This window comes from Dendropsophus ebraccatus, chromosome 2, assembly GCF_027789765.1.
Source record: "Dendropsophus ebraccatus isolate aDenEbr1 chromosome 2, aDenEbr1.pat, whole genome shotgun sequence".
NCBI lineage: Eukaryota > Metazoa > Chordata > Amphibia > Anura > Hylidae > Dendropsophus > Dendropsophus ebraccatus.
The window spans coordinates 149,322,078-149,339,469 of record NC_091455.1 but is presented as its reverse complement, the minus strand read 5'-3'; the positions used below and the strand labels follow the sequence as shown (position 1 = coordinate 149,339,469).

Sequence of the window (17,392 nt, the reverse complement as noted above, 5' to 3'; positions counted from 1 at the left end):
ACCTGTATGTGCATGACTGTATGTTACCTGGAGTAATCTGATTTGCTTGTATGCATATCCATTCTCCAATGCATTCTTGTGACTGTACATCAGCCTATACATTTAAGATAAGTCAAGAAATTTTGGGCATTTCATCCAACTACTTTATGTAAACTTTCTCCCGATTGGCTCTCTTACTCTGGCAATATCCTGGCGGGATTGTTATGCGTCACAGGCCTGCTCAGCAAATCATTCACGCCATTATGGCCAACGATTGGCCAAAGTGGGCCTGTGACGTATTGTTTATAGTAGAGTTGAGCAAACTTAGGGTACAAACCCACACACCGTATACGCAGCAAATACGCAGCAGTTTGATGGTGAAGATTTAATGCTGAGTTCAGTTATTTAGATCTAATCTGCTGCGTTTTTGTTGCGTATTTGTTGCGTTTTTGCTGCGTATTCGCTGCGTATCGCAGCAGTAAATACGCTGTGTGTACGGTGTGTGGGTTTATACCCTTAAAGTAGGTTTGGATTTGTGCGAAATGCTTGGCTTGGACCCTGCTGTCTGGAAAATATGAATACAGCAATAGGAGACCTAGGCAGCCCTAGGGCTGCATCCATCTTCTCTGGGCAGTGGGATTCAAATGGCTAGCATTTGGGTTCATATAAACCCAAACTTTGCTGTTAGTTTATAAACCTGGAGTGCCAAAGCTCAGGGGTCCCATGGACCTTGGTGGGAGGAGGGGGGGGGGTTAAGGAAGGTGTTTTTTTTTTTGTTTTGTATTTTTCCTTTTTTAAACCCTCACCTCAACGATCATTATATCCCAAATAAGGAAATAAGGTTAGGCTGCACACCCCCTTTGACAGTATTCTACTTTTGCAGGGTACTGTGAGTCTTGGCATTGATTTTGTGTTGTTTTTTAACTCATGGTAATATTATTGGTGCTAAATAATTAAGGCATTTATCCATTACCAAGATGATTAACCCTTTACATCCGCTAATATTTTGTTAAAGTGTCACTGGCGTTTAATTTTTTTTGCAGAACTTAATAGTACAGATGATTTTAAGAAACTTTGTAATTGGGTTTATTAGCCTAAAAATGCTTTTTTATCATGATAAAGCAGTTTGAAGCTCTCCCCCGTTTCTTCATGGTTTTCTATGGAGGGGTGGAGGGAGATAAGGCACCGAAACAGGACAACAAAGAGTTAATTTACAGCGACATCACCGGACTATCTCCTCTGAAGTCAGCACTGACCTTTCTGACCTCTGAATACTGGCTTTAACACAGCTCCCACTGTGTAATCCTTTGTTCTCTGCTGGTAACTAATCTCCCTCCTCCCCTCTCCATAGGTTAGACAGGGCTCGAATGATGTATAAGAGTTGAGATTTCCTGATAATGAAAAGTGACGGAGAGAGGACGGAGAGGAGGGGGGAAAGTCTTTTTGAATGCAAATAATGCGTATTTGCTCAATAAAGCCAATTACAATTAAGTTTCTTAAAATCAAACAAACAATCAACAGTGACACTTTAATTGAATACTTGTTCTGCAACCTTTGACTTATATTCCTTTACTTATTTTTAAAGCTGGATGAAAAGAGCGACAAGCAGTATACTGAAGGTTATTCCAGGGTAAGTACAATTTTTATAATTTTAAATTCATAGCTTGTATGCCCTTAGTAAGTTGCTAATGGGAAAATTACATACAGAAGGCTGTTTAAAAATCTTGGTTACAGAAATCTAGAACCACTGAAGAGGTTTAAAGAGGACCTGTTTCCAACCCCAAAAAATGAGCTGTTATTGAAGCATCTGGTGCCTTGATTACACACCTCTTTACAGTTTCTCCTATTATTAAAATGAAAGCATTACTATTATTTCCAGTAACTTTTTTTTTTAACCAAATTTTATTGCCACAAGTTGTCATAATAATGTACAATATGAACAGTACTACGTTAGATACGGAAAGTCCATAGTCCAGTGCCACAATCCAAACTGTCCTTGGTGCAAAATGCAGTTTTACACTGGCTTTGTGCCCTTATTTCTTTTTTTCTTAACGTTGTCGTCCACCTCTGTTGATTTTTTTTTTTGCCTAAGTCACATAAAATATCATAAATGTAGAACCAATAAGTCAACAATAAACAAAAAAGCCAAGGAGATCCCACCATCCATCCTACATGTCAAGTTTCAGCAGACCCAGTGTACCCTTCAAGTCTTCTTTACAATAACTCTTTGACATGTGAATCCAAAGCTCAGGGCGGTATAGTTTACTAATACTTGGTGCCATATGTTATTGCAGAGAACAGTTTTTTATGCAGCAGGACCAAGACAGTCGTTCTCCCCCCGCATACATACAGTAATTGTCATCTCTATAAACTCATGCACGAAAAGCTGTCAGTGACTTATTCTAAGGTTTTTTAAAGGAAAATGGCAATAGCAAGTGCTATAGATATTGAACATGCAGGGAATACTATATGTGAGTCATGTATAGTAAGTGTTTTTACTTAGCAAATGGAGTGGCTCAAAATAATTTTTGCCAAGTAGTTAAAGCATAACAGTCATTTGTGTAAACTTTGACATGTTGTCCAGACAAAAAGTTTAGATGGCATTGAGTCTCAGTCCTAGAACCCAATGTGACTTTTGACCACCTTATCTAAACTTTTCACGTATCTGGATAAACACGTCCAAGTTAAAGCAGCAGTGAAATTTATAAAAAAGTTAAACACTATAACGTTAATAGGGATAAGTTGGTAATGACAGCTATTTTCCCTTTCCTGTGCCTTCACATATTTTGCCTATGTCTTGTTTTGTGCAGAGGAGTTTTGGTTACCTGAATTATCTGTATCCTGCATTTTGATGTTTATCTAAATATCTTTTTCTTTGGTTTGTGAAGCCATCGTCTCGTAATGCAACCTCTGCGCTTCCTGGAACCTTTACACCTCAGAGTGGGTCATCTTCTCGAAGAGGCAGTGGCGATGCAAGTAGTTTAGTAGATCCAGATGCTTCTCTAAGTGAATTACGGGTAAGAATTAGAAGAACATGCACCTTCCTGATCTGCCAGCAGCACAGGTGTATCCACACCACGCCTTTAAATAGTTACAAGTTTCGTAAAGGGACACACTTCTTCTAGGATAACCATATTTATAGTAAACACTTTCCTTTGCTTGGTGACATCTACTATTTGACTCCAATCTACTTTGGTTACATATGTTGTGAGATATATCTAGTAAATATTATGTAAGAACCAAAGTAAAAACACTTAGGTGGAAATTTATCAAGCAGTCCTAAAGTAGTAATATAGTTTTTTAGTTGTTGTCTTATGCAGCCTTCCACATTGATTCATCAAAGTTGGTACCACTCCCAGTTAAACACTAAAAAGGGTAAATGTAATTTAATTGAAGCTATGGAATTGTGTGCCATAATCTTGAATCTCTTGGTTTCTCCATTGCAGATTTGTCACTTTTATTTTATTCTTTCCTGCTTTCCACAACAATTATTTTCTGTATATAACATTTTGCATTTTGATAGTATGGTGCATTGCCTATCTTCAACAGGATATCTATGACCTTAAGGACCAGATTCAAGATGTAGAGGGGAGATACATGCAGGGGCTAAAAGAACTAAAGGTATCAGGGTTTCCAGTCCTTTCACTGCCCCTTTAAAAGCATGCTTCTTGGACTTCAGAAATGGAACACATTTCTTTCTGCTCCTTAACGGACTGCTCAGGGCTTAACTAATAACTTAGCATGAGCCATATATATATAACATGCCACATACACAAAATGCTATGCTCCTGTTTATTTACTTACGTATATCTTTTTACTCTTTACACAATTAAAGTCTGTCCATGACAGGAACCCTCCAGTAGGAGAGGCTTCCTATGGGAATCCCCATAGAAAACTTCTCCTGCTCTGGACAGTTCCTGTCTCGGCCAGAGATGTCACTAGAGAGCACTGTGTCAGACTGAAAATAAAACAACATATCCTGCATGACATATAGTAGCTAATAAATATGGGAAGACTTAGAAATCTATATAACTTTCTTACACCAGTTGATTTAAAGGAAAAAAAAAAATTAGCTGGACAACCCCTTGGATAGTTCATTGGATTTGTTGTTGGCTGAAGGATAGATAGTGGGTTGTTAATAGTCTATATCCTGAGTAGAGACTGGTTACAGTTAGTGTGCCGCAAGGGTCTGTTCTGGGTCTTATTCTTTTTTTTTTTTTTTGTAAATCAGGCTTTTATTGAAAGGTATGTCACAATAACAAAGCAGACAAAGAACAAAGTAATAAAGTAGTAAAGTAATGGTAGACCAAACAGAGTCCAACAAATAATGGGTCCTCAGACAGCTAGTAGTCCAGGAGAGGAACAGTTCGAGGTATTCGTCGAAGCAAGCAGTATATTGGAACAATTCCGCCCACGCAGGACGGAAATGTGGGCTTTGGTGTCCACCATACAATTCAATAGCGTAACAGAATCGCCCGTCTAGGCGGTTAACTCGTTCAAAGCACTACTCCGTAGAAAAGGAGAAAGAAAAATACAGAGTAGGAGAGAAGAGGCAGATGGTGCGTAATTCTACCTCCCATCAGGAGGATAAAAAAAGTGAGAGAAAGAAGAAAAGAGGAAGGAGGGGGGGGGGGGGTCAGGGAGGGGAAGGGGGTACATATGGGGGTGGGGGGGGGGGGGGTCAGGAGGGAGGGGGGGAACATGTGGGGGTAGGGGGGGGTCAGGGAGGGGGGGGGGGGGGGTACATGTGAGGATAGGGTTGGGCCATGACGTCCCCAGGGCAGGAGAGACAACCCCCAGTACCGGGGCCCGGGAGAGGGCTAACCTCGTCCTGGCAGCTCACGTGAGCCATCTCGCAAGGGAAGGGCTGGTTTTGAAGGTCACCCACGGGAGCCAGGTACGGTCCACTTTTTTACTGCGGCCGTGCTCCTCTGCCGTCAAGGATTCCATTCGATAGAGGGAGTCCATCTCGGCTAGCCAATCAGCAATGGAAGGGCTGCTGTTGACTTCCAGTACCTAGGAATAACAGCCCTGGCAGCCGTCAGAAAATGACGAAGTAGGCCCCTCTTGGCGGCCGAGGGAGGGCCCGGGACCAAGGAGAGCAGGGCAAGAGCAGGGGAAGGGACCAACCTCTTATCCGTGACCGTGGTATAGATTTCGAAGACTGCATTCCAGAAGGGGTGCAGGACCGGGCAGTCCCACCAGATGTGGAGCATAGATCCCACCCCTGTGGTGCAGCGCCAACATGTGTCGGGCACGTCCGGGTAGAACCTGTGAAGCAGCGAGGGACAACGGTACCATCGGGTGAGTATCTTAAAGTTCTTCTCCTGCGCGTGACAAGCCAGTGGCCATTTATGCGTCAGGGTGAAGATTTTCTGCAAGTCTGGCTCTGAGAATGTGACGCCTAGGTCCGTTTCCCAGGCCGAGATGAAGGCAAGAGCCGTATCTGCATCTTTAGCCATGAGAAGACGATACAGCCGGGAGACAACCCTCTCGGGCGGCGACGGTGACAGGAGCAAGGACTCCAAGTCAGTTTGTTCTACAGTGCGGACTCCTCCTGGGAAATGCAGGGTCAGGTACGCTCTCAACTGTGCATGCTCGAACCAGGATAGATTTTTCTCGGGGCAAAGTTGTTGCATAGTTGCTAGCGGTGGAAGAGTGGCATTAGCGCCTAAGACCTGGGCTATCCGGGCGCCCTCCGAGGCTGACCATAGCAGAAAAGACTCCCTATCGCAAGCTGGAGGGAAAGCTGGGTCACCAAACAGGGGGCTCATGAGACCTGGGCGATGTGAGAGACTATATAATGGTAGGAGCCTGTCCCACACCGACAGGAACTGTCCAGTCAGCGGGGGAAAGGCAGAGATAGCAGGGCGGTCCACAGGAAGCACCCAAGGCAGAGATTTTAATGGAATCGGGGACAGGGCCCCCTCCAACCCCACCCACTGTTTGTCTGAGGCTCTGTGGAACCAATCCACAAGGCGCAACAGCGTACATGCCTTACTGTAGATGGAGAAATCTGGTAGTCCAGCGCCTCCCGAGTGCTTCGCACGCGTGAGCGTCTTGTATTTGATGCGGGGTCTGACGGAGCCCCAGACAAAGTTCCGGACAACGGTTCGTAATTGTTTAAAGAACGGGCCGGGTATGTGTAGAGGAAGGGCCTGGAAGAGATATAAAAATCTGGGCAGGACATCCATTTTGATCATGTTGATTCTTCCGAACCAGGAGAGGAGGGAGCGATTATAGTTAGAAAGGTCAGTCTTTGTTCGGGCCAGCAATGGGGAGAAATTTAGAGAGAACAGCAATGACAGGTCCGTTGGAACCCAGATTCCCAGATATTTGAGGGCCTGTGATTGCCATTTAAATGAAAAGGCTTCCCTGAGCTGCCGTACCATAGGGGCCGGGAGGGAAATATTTAAGGCCTCCGTTTTTGAATAGTTGACCCTAAAGTTGCTGACCTGGCCAAAGAGCTCTAATTCCCGCAAGACTGCTGGAAGGGTTATAACAGGGTTAGATATATACAGCAGCAGGTCATCTGCGTAAAGTGCCGCCTTATAATGGGAGCCCTTCAGACGTATACCCGCTATATCAGGAGATGCCCGCAGTGCCACCACCAAGTGTTCCATAACCAGGACATACAGCAGAGGAGAAAGCGGGCACCCCTGACGTGTCCCATTTGCAATTGTAAGGGGGGCTGAGAGGAGTCCGTTTACTTTAACCCTAGCTGTTGGTCCGCGGTATAAGGCGCCTATCTTGCCCATCATCCCATCTCCCATACCCAGCTGGCGTAGTGTGGCCCAGAGAAATGCCCAGTGGACGCGGTCAAATGCTTTCTCAGCATCGATTGATAGCATACACGCTGGGGACCGCGTCCCCTGGGCATGGGACATCAACAGCAACGTTTTATTGAGGTTATCCCTCGCTTCACGTCTAGGGACAAAACCCACTTGATCGGTATGGATGATCGAGGGGAGCGAGGGGGCCAGTCTGCCGGCTATCATTTTAGAGAAGAATTTAATGTCTGAGTTAATCAGGGAGATTGGCCGGTAATTGGCGCACGAAGACGCGTCTTTACCCGGTTTGGGGATCACTACAATTGTGGCCATTAGGGACTGGGGTGGGAAGGGACAGGACGGGGAAATGGAGTTGAAAACCCGGGCAAGAAAGGGCGCGAGCTGGCCAGAGAACTGCTTATAGAACTGGTCGGTGTACCCGTCCGGGCCCGGGCTCTTCCCATTTGGCGTATTTTTAATGACTGTGGATAGCTCAATCTCAGAAAATGGGGCCTCCAACGAATCAACTGCCTCCCCCGAAAGGACTGGCAACGCACTAGACGTGGCGTATGACTCCACCCTGTCCGAGAAGGCAGTCGGGTCCATGTCGTGCAAGGGTCCTTTCAGATTATATAGGTTTTGATAATACTCTCTGAAAACCGTGACTATGTCCGTCGGGTTGTGCTTAGTTCCATGTCCAGAGTCTATGGAGGGGATAAATGTACTGCCCGATTTGGGGTGCAGGAATCTGGCCAGCGGTGCGCCACATTTGTTGGAGTGTTCGTAATAAAAACGCCGTAGGCGTTCACGGAAGCGTGTATATTTTTGATCGATCAGGGCTTTTAGTTGAGTTCTGGCTTCCAGGAGGGTCGCCAGGACCTCCGTATCCCGTGTCTGTTTGTGCGTGAGTTCAGCAGTCTGTATGTGGGATAGGAGTTTTTGAATTTTAAGGCCATTGTCTTTCTTAAGTCTAGCTCCGTTCTGAATGAAGACCCCCCTAATTACACACTTAAGAGCTTCCCATTGTAGGGGTAACTGGGTATCATCAGCCCCGTGGGTGGCAAGAAAGTCCGAGATGGCGGATCTGACCTGAGCCTGACACACTGTGTCTTTCAGTAGATTAGGGTTCAGGTGCCACGTCCATTCGCGCGGTACCCGGTCAGGAAGGGGGAGTGACAGGGTCACCGCGGCATGGTCTGCCCATATGATCGGGTCTATGACTACTTGAGGGCGCCAGGAGAGGAGGTGGTGATCGACTAGGATGAGATCAATCCGGCTATAGGAGTCATGCACAGATGAGTAATACGTGTAGTCTCTTACCCCTGGGTGGAGAATCCTCCAGACATCCACTAGTCTATTGTCAAATAGCGTTCTTTTCAGAGCGCGAAGCTGTGAGGAGGGAATAGAAGATCTACCCGCGGAAGAGTCCGACTGTCGGTCCATCACCAAATTGAAATCGCCTGCCATGATGAGAAGGCCCTCAGCGAAGCGGTTGAACTCCCGGAGGTATCGCCTGCCCACCTGTACCTGATTATGATTGGGAAGATAGAGATTAGCGATAGTAAACACTCTCTCAGAAAGTTTGAGTTTTAAAAAGAGGTACCGCCCCTCAGTGTCTACACAGGTATCCACCACAGATGCCGCCAGTGATTTATGCAAGGCAATACTGACGCCCTTTGTCTTAGCAGCTGTGTTGGTACTATGGAACCATAAGTTGTAATGACGGGTGGGCAGTGCCGAAACATGACCCGTCCTGAAATGGGTTTCCTGAAGGAGTAGAACATGGATCCTTTTTTTGTGCATATGATAAAGAATTTGTGAGCGTTTTTCAGGCTTGTTAAAACCTCGCACATTTAATGTCGTGACCCGTAGGGACGTCATGGTGGGTATAGGGAGGTGGAGGGGGAGAGGGTGGTACCGAGGGAGCAGAAGAAAGAGAAGAAGCAAATAGGTAGATGAGTGAAAGCACTGAAGGAAAGAAAAAGGCAGAAGGATAGATTCTGCCCGCCTCAATCCACTAAGGACAGAGGAAAGTATAAACACTTACGTGTTATCGTGTTTATAGTAAACACCTAAGGTAGGCTATGTGGGGAAGTGACTGGAGTGACACCAACGTACGCACCAAACGCCTCCAGCACCTCGCCGCCTAAACATCTTGTGTCAGCAAACCCAGAAAGCATAAACATATAAACTACCCCAAAGGGGGGACCTCAAGAAAAAAATATGTGAGGGAGTGCTGAGGAGGAGCGCATATGCAGTCTGCAAGGTAAAATCAGGGTCGCGGCCGTGCCACTAGGCATGTTATCGCACACCCGACTCGCTTTCACATATGCGGTCCCCCTCATGTGCAGCCCATGACTGTATGTAATCGGGTACACCCGATTCAGGGGTAGTCCCCGTCTAAAGGCCGCAATACCCAGGGACAAGACAATATATGTGTACAACACAAACCCAACCTGGCGGTAGAGCAACAGTTGTCCAGTCAGAGTTATGGAATACATGGGTAGCCGGCCCCGGGTGGGTCCCAACAATCGGCAGGTAGTAATAACTAACTAACCGCGAAAGCGGTTCCACATTCGGCCTCTGATAGGGTGCCTAAACGAGAGACCACCCCAGGCCGGCCCCCAAACAAGTCGCATCAACGCCACCCCCCAATAGCTGACAAACAGGCCAACCTTAACCAGGGCTATAATGTCCACGGTGCATGACCTCCTTAATGGTCCCCAGGGAGGAGGACGTAACACTCCAAGGGAGGGAAGGGGTGAAAGGGAGAGGGAAGGGGGGGGGAGGGGGGGGGAAGGAAGGGTGGAGAGGAGCGGGGTTACTGCGGCATGGAAGGGTGGAGAAGAGGGGTGGGGAGGGAGCGGGGGGAGTGAGGGCGTCTCAACCTCGATGGTAGTGACATCACAATTACAGCATCCGCAGTAGTCTCAGCAATCACCGACGAGGCCTTAACATGCGATGGAAGTCATTGATGTGGGCTAAATAAAGACAGCTCCCGTGCAACTGTCAGGTCACACTATCTCTGGAGAGCAGCGTCCACGTCTCCGCTCCCGTGGGGGTCTTGGTCGGTCTGCTCGCGTTGCACCTTGTAGTAGGGGAGGCTGAAACGGCCATTCCGGGATCTCTAAGCGGGGGAGGTCCAGGGTCTCCAGGACATGTGGTAGGTCAGAAGGTGTACGAAGATGAACCTGGCCCCCTTCATAGCGGATCTGAAGCTGGAACGGGTAGCCCCACGAGTAAGGGACATTGCGTTCCCGGAGCAGGGATAATAAGGGACGAAGCGCTCTCCGTTTAGCCAGAGTGGTCCTGGACAGGTCCGTTAGAAGCTGAATAGCGGCACCATTAAAGTCAATGTAATCGCGATCTCTGGCTTTGCGCATTATAGTCTCTTTGACCTGAAAATAATGCACCCTGCACACTATGTCCCGGGGTCTGGCAGGGTCATTACTAGGTGGTCCTAGTGTCCTATGGGCTCGGTCTATTTCCAGGGGTGCAGTGGGGGGTTTCCCCAGTAAGTGGTTAAAGAGACCCTGCAAAGTGGACATGAGGTCCGGGGGCTTAATTGATTCTGGGATCCCCCTTACCCGGATATTGTTCCGGCGGTTTCTGTTTTCGGCGTCATCCGCCATGTCGAACAACATCTGTATCTGCTGCGTATGGAGATCGAGCTGAGATCGCTGCGTTTGCTGCTCGTCCTGTAGGTCCCCTGTAGTATGTTCTAGGGCCTGCACCGTAGTAGTGAGAGAGACCAGGTCGTCTTTTAAGGATCTAATTTCAGACTTGCAAACAGCCTCCATACGGGCTATGTAGCCCTCCATGTCTGCTTTTGTGGGCATTGCAGCTATATGAGACTGTAAAGCTTGCAATTCCTTACCCGATGGTCCAGACAGGCTGAAGGTGGAGGTGGCAGGCTGGTCAGGAGGTGGTTGTTCCCTTAACAGGGCAGGAAAGTCCTGTGAGAGAGCGGGTGCCGCGTCCTGCAGAGGGCTCTGGCGTGCAGCAGAGAGAGTGTTGCGGGCGGCCATCTTGGATCCGTCCGCGGCAAGACTAGAGCCGGCAGCGTCCAGGAGAAACTGCCGAATACCGCTTCTGGTGCGACCCGGGGGGGCTGTAGAGACGAGCGGGGATCTGCGGCGGGGCTTCATCGGCATGTGGGCTCAATGCTGAAGCTGTCAGACGCTGGAGAAGGGCGGTCAGGGCCGGGGCGGGACGGAGCTCTCACACCACGCGTCCGGTCAGCGCCATGTCCAGGCCACGCCCGGGTCTTATTCTTTTTAATATTCTTGTAAGTGACATAGGAGAAGGTTTGGAAGGTAAGGTTTGTCTGTTTTGCTGATGACACAAAAGTGTGCAATAGGGTTGATATTCCTTGAGGTGTCAGTAACATGGAAAATGATTTAGCTTTGCTAGGTATGTTATCGTTATAATGGAAACTGCAGTTCATTATTCCAAATGTAAAATAATACACTTAGGGAGGAGGAATCCTCTATCTGTGTATCATATCAGCAGTTCTGTTGACAAAGACTGCAGAGGAGAAGGCTTTAGGGGTAGTGACTTCTGACCGCCTTAAAAAACACTCTGGAAATTTATTTTATTCGCCCCCACCCCACTGTGCGCTGGCACGTATACTCACCAGCAATGATTGGTCTCGCGCAACTTCATTCCAGTCTTGCGTTGCCGTTCAAATCCCACGCACATTCACATCACCACTCTTCTGAACCCTCTTCTGTCTTCACGTCGTTTAAAGGCTGGAAGTCACACTCTCCAATGCATTCTCTATGGGAGAGCGTGACTTCCAGCCTTTAACCCCTTAAGGACAGAGCCAATTTCGATTTTTGCGTTTTCATTTTTTCCTCCTTGTGCTTAAAAGGCCATAACACTTACATTTTTCCACCTAGAAACCCACATGAGCCCTTATTTTTTGTGTCACTAATTGTACTTTGCAATGACAGGCTGAATTTTTTCATAATGTACAGTGGAAAACCAGAAAAAAAAAGTGTGGTGAAATTGGAAAAAAAAAACGCATTTTGTTTATTTGGGGGGTATTTGTTTTTACGCCATTCGCCCTGGGGTAAAACTGACCTGTTATATATATTCCTCAAGTCGTTACGATTAAAATGATATATAACACTGTATAACTTTTCTTTTATCTGATGGCCTGTAAAAAATTCAAACCATTGTTAACAAATATATGTTCCTTAAAATCGCTCTATTCCCAGGCTTTTAGCACTTTTACCCTTTGGTCTATGGGGCTGTGGGAGGTGTCATTTTTTTGCGCCATGATGTTTACTTTCTATTGTTATCTTGATTGCGCATATGCGACTTTTTGGTCGCTTTTTATTACAATTTTTCTGGATTTGATGCGACCAAAAATGCGCAATTTTGCACTTTGGGATTTTTTTAGCGCTTATGCCATTTACCGTGCGAGTTAGGGAATGTGATAAATTAATAGTTTGGGTGATTACGCATGCAGCGATAGCAAACATGTTTATTTTTATTTATAACCTGGGAAATGTGCCGAGTCGGGGTCAGCACCATCTTGGCGGAGACCCGGGCCGGCTTCAGTCACGGAGATCGCTCCTCCGGGACAACGTCGCGGGGGAGCAATCTCCGCCACTAGACACCAGGGAACGGCTGCATCCGGTAATCGGATGCAGCTGTCAACTTTGACAGCTGCATCCGATTACCTTATTAGCGGGCATGGCGTGCCCGCTAATAGCCGCGATCCCGGGCTACACGCGGCACCTGGGATCGCGGCGGTTCAGAATGGGGTTGCAGCGTGGCCCTGTTCTGAACGCCTTTAACGACAACAGGGCGTAAATATACGCCCTTTGTCGTTAAGGGGTTAATGGACATAAAGATAGAAGGCACCACAGGAACGGAATGAAGCCGTGCTGCAGGTCACTGATCATCACTTCAAAATATACGCCCAAAGGGGAAGAGGACGCAAGGGGATGAATAAAAAAAAATATCCGGAGTGCTTCTTTAAAATCAGTCACCTGTGCAGCAAATCGTATGCTAGGCTGTATAGCTAGAGGTATAACAAGTAGGAAGAGGGAGATTGTGATCCTGCTTCAGTAAGACCACATCTGGAATACTGTGTCCAGTTCTGGAGACCTCACCTAAAAAAGCATGTTGATAAAATAGAATGGGTCCAAAGATGGGCTACAAAAATGGTGGAGGGTGTCAGGCATAAAATATATCAGGAAAGATTTAAGTATTTGAATCTGTATAGTTTGGAGGAAAGAAGAGAAAGGGGGGACATGATCAAAACCTTTAAGTATGTTAAAGGACTAAATAAGGTTCAGGTAGTGTTAGAAAAAAAAACTGAACTCAAGAACTAGAGGACACAGTGAGGTTAGTTGGGGGAAAGATCAGAAGCAATGTGAGAAAATATTACTTTACTAAAACAGTAGTAGATGCTTGGAACAGACTTCCAGCAGATGAAGTTGGTAAATCTACAATAACAGAATTTAAACATGCCTGGGATAAACATATATCTATCCTAAGATAATAAGAATGGAAATACTAAAAGGGCAGAGTAGATGGACCCAGTGGTCTTTTTCTGTGACAATCTTCTATGTTTCTATTCAGTTGCTTATATAACGCAGTGCAGTAAATTACACTGCATTGATCTGTTAAGTCATTAGTAGAGTATTTTTGATCATGGCATTTAGGGGGCTAAATAATCAACATCTTGGTTATGAATTATGCCTGACTTTTTTAGAAGCTGTTGCATTAGCGATCCACTAATGGAACAGCTTTTAAAGAAGAAGTAAGACAAAATTCATAATTACAGTGCAGGCAGGGATGGGGGAGAACATAATAAAGAATCTATGCTTACTGTAAGTATAGGATTTTTTTTTTATCATGTGCCCCCACCCCCTGCCCCAAAATCTTTTTTTTTTTTTTTTTTTAAACAAGTCCTTTAGTTAATAATACAATTCTGACTCCTTAAAAATACACAACTAGTAAAGGTTACTGAATATAGGGCTTTATTACTATTATTTAACCATAAAATAAATCATCTGTTACGCTACCTGCAATAGTGGGTGCAAGCAGATGGAAACCTATCAGAAGCACTGATCATGAGTTCAGGACAGGACATCAACCGAAAACTTTAATCTCATCAGATATTTTATTTGTATTTTATCAGAACAGAATTTATTAACTATTTAAAACAACGAACACAATCCTTTTATTTATAGTCATATTGGCTTTTTATGTATTGATGTTGTTTTGCTAACTGTTGTGTATGTATTTGTACTGTGTGTAGCAATGCATTTTATTGCTTTTCCTTGTGCTGGGCTGATCAATTAAAGCAATGCCCCAGACTCCCTAACTAAACCTCATTTGCCTCAGTATAGGTGTAGCAGTTACCTCCTTCACACTGGTGGTTTAGTACTCCGTGCTTTTATAATCTTTTTTAACTTTGCTGTACTGGAAATTCGCTCCCCTTGCACTTCATGACAATACTGGGATGCACTTGTTCTTTTATAGAGCAGCAAGCAGAGGAGAGTGAAGCAGCAGTGTAAACCAATGATGAGACAGGTGGTGTGTCTTGGAATACTTTAGACTCCCTGTAGCTAAATTGGATTCACAGATCAAGACTGTACCCTAATAGAGCAGAGCTGAAAATCAGCCAAGGAGAATGCACTAAGGAAAATAAATAGCAAATAATCCCTCCCTAGGTATAAAAAGTTTGCTAGAAATATCTCAGCACTAGTCCACCCATTCCCTAAATATCTTGGTCATCCTATTTTGCAGCAGCTCAAATTCAGCCATGTTCTCCTTATATACAGGTGCCCAAAACTACAAAATATTCCATGTGTGGTCTGACCAGTGATTTGTATAGAGGCAAAACAATGTTCACATCCTAATTTTCTATGCATCCCACATACATGTAACGCTTTTTAAGCTCCTGGCTGAACTGAAATCACTTTTAGATAGGGCAGTGGAAACCCAAGTTTCTTTAGGGCAGAATGCCCAATATGTAGCATTTCTGCTGCTGTGTTTCTATTGGCTTCTATAGGGAATGTGATTTTTAGGGTGCTATCCTTGTGAAAAGCAACTAAAACTTTAACTTCTGTTTAAGGTTCCATAAAAATATCTTTTTACTAAACTATTAACAGATGTTCCTGTACAAAAATGATTAAAATAACATTAACTCTAAGCAACTCCTAATAACTATTGCATGCCTATTTGTTTAACCTTGTGTTTGCCAGCCATGCCTGCTACCAACTAGTTCATGACAGAAACTCCAAGAAAAGGTTCATGTCCCCCATTGAGCACCATTTGTGAATGCTAATAATGTTCAATTCTTGCAGGACTCTTTAACAGAAGTGGAGGAGAAATATAAGAAAGCTATGGTGTCGAATGCTCAACTTGATAATGAAAAAAGCAATCTTGTATATCAAGTAGACACCCTGAAAGATGTCATTGAGGAAATGGAGGAACAGATGGCAGAGTATCATAGAGAAAATGAAGACAAGTCAAAGGTGATATATAGTATACTTAAGGGAGGTGTCTGTGTGGTCCATAATATAAATAAATATATGTGCACCTTCAAATTAAAAGCCAGGAAAAAAACAGCTTTTATGGGTTTATCAGTACCTTGCCCTGTTTTAATATACTTCAGTATAACCATATTAGTAGAAAAGTTTAGTAGGCTTAAATCCACTCTGAACTGACATTCAAAAAGCCACTGATTGTTGAGGAGGAAGACCACGAAAAGCCTATGAGCTCTCCAAAGGAGCTGCAAGCTTCTGTCACTGACTTGAGGGGGACACACATACATATATAATGCTTAATGCCTCAGCACATTGAATGAGAAAAGGGAGAAGGGAGTCATTGTTACAATGACAAGTGTACAGTACACTGTAGGCATATGTAGAAACCTAAATATGCAGTATGCCACTGCAGAGCTATGTAATGACCATTAGGCTATGTTCACACTACGTATATTTGAGGCTGTATGTTTGAGGCTGTATAGCAACCAAAACAAGGAGTGGATTGTAAACACAGAAAGGCTCTGTTCACATTATGTTGTAATTGAGTGGATGGCCGTCATTTAATGGCAAATATGTGCTGTTATTTTAAAACAACGGCTGTTGAATTGAAATAATGGAAGTTATTTACCGTTATATGGCGGCCATCCACTCAATTTCAACATTGTGTGGACAGAGCCTTTCTGTGTTTTCAATCCACTCCAGGTTTTGGTTGCTATGAGGACCTGACATGAGGACCAAATACAGCCTCAAATATACATAGTGTAAACCCAGCCTAAATGTGTAATAGTGTAGGTGACCTGTCCTCTTCAACAAAAATTGAACTAATGAGCATTTTTTTCTTTATTTGACTTGTATATTTTTTATAGGAATTAGAACGACAGAAACACGCATGCAGCATTCTCCAGCACAAATTGGATGAACTTAAAGAAGGTATTCGCCAAAGAGATGAACTTATAGAGGTATGGGTTTCATGCTAACCTGTCATGTGCTGTACAGTGGACTATCTTGATGCATCTAGAATCACTAGCACTATGGGCAAAAAGTGTAAATGACAAAAAAATGTTTCCTTTCAATTTTCTATGTATCGCCATACTCTTGTTGTTGCTACAGTTAACCTTACTCTTTTGTGTGAATCTCCTTTTTATTTCTCCTCTCCATTTGTTCCTTTCTCTTTTTCTCCTTCTAATCAAACTCTAGGACAACCAACGTATGCAGCAGAAAGTAGACTCTCTAACCAGAGAGGTGTATGATCTGCAGGAGACAGTTAACTGGAAAGATAAAAAGATTGCGGTAGGAAAAGCACCTAGCTGTAGTGAATAGGAAGGCACTGCATGACTTGTCAGGATCAGACCAACACTGGCATGCTAAGATACAGAACATCAATACTTAGTTACTGTATGTGTTCTGTTAAGGGTTCCTGTCATTTTATTGTTTTTTGTTTCATCTCAAGAAGGTGTGGGAACACCAAATAACACACCTCAAATTTACACAGCCATACAGTGTACCTGTAAGTTTTGACATGTCCTAGAGACAAAAGTTTTGATTGGTCGGGGTTTGAGTATTCAGACCTTAATTGATCGATAGAACAAAGAGAGGCTCAGATAACACTTCTTGCAGACCCTTTCCATGCTGCCATCTCTACACCGTATACTGTTCGGAGAGATATAACTGGCTAAGATTCCATCATCAGCTCTTAATTTCACTAAGCTGAAACTTCAGCTTAGTTACATGTTACGTTAGTGGTACATTTATGGGGGGGAGGGGGGGGGGGGGTTGGATTACTAACCTATTTAGAATTTACCTGTGAAATGTACCGACCAATAAAGATAAATTGCAGAACTTGCTACGGTATAGGCACTCCAAAAGAGACTGTGTTAATTGTTATAATAAGGGTTCCTTTATTTTCATTTATTTATTTCGATAGAATTACACTGAGCGTGGTCACTATACATCTAATTCTTTTTTTTTTTTTTTTTTTTTTTTTGAAACCTTTATTTAACAGTTTTCAAAATACCAGTACAAACAGCCACACATATGGCATAACAGAGGCAGCGGTGCACAATCCGTAATACATTGTATAGCAAATGCAGGCAACATGTATGAGAGGTTAACAGGGCGCTTTGCACCTGC

The 17,392-nt window shown here is 44.5% G+C and overlaps 1 protein-coding gene across 27 annotated transcripts in view; it reads left to right on the top strand.

The window, feature by feature from the left end:
• Positions 1–17,392, top strand: part of LRRFIP2 (LRR binding FLII interacting protein 2) — a 104,854-nt gene that overhangs the window by 68,826 nt on the left and 18,636 nt on the right. For 12 of the 27 annotated variants that reach the window (XM_069958496.1, XM_069958495.1, XM_069958493.1 and 9 more), the window contains 6 exons: positions 1,565–1,609; positions 2,868–2,996; positions 3,529–3,600; positions 15,080–15,250; positions 16,129–16,221; positions 16,460–16,552. In XM_069958496.1, the coding sequence (XP_069814597.1) occupies positions 1,565–1,609; positions 2,868–2,996; positions 3,529–3,600; positions 15,080–15,250; positions 16,129–16,221; positions 16,460–16,552 (603 nt within the window). The remainder of the gene's footprint in view (positions 1–1,564; positions 1,610–2,867; positions 2,997–3,528; positions 3,601–15,079; positions 15,251–16,128; positions 16,222–16,459; positions 16,553–17,392) is intronic. The other 15 variants (XM_069958500.1, XM_069958498.1, XM_069958503.1 and 12 more) reach the window with 3 other exon arrangements.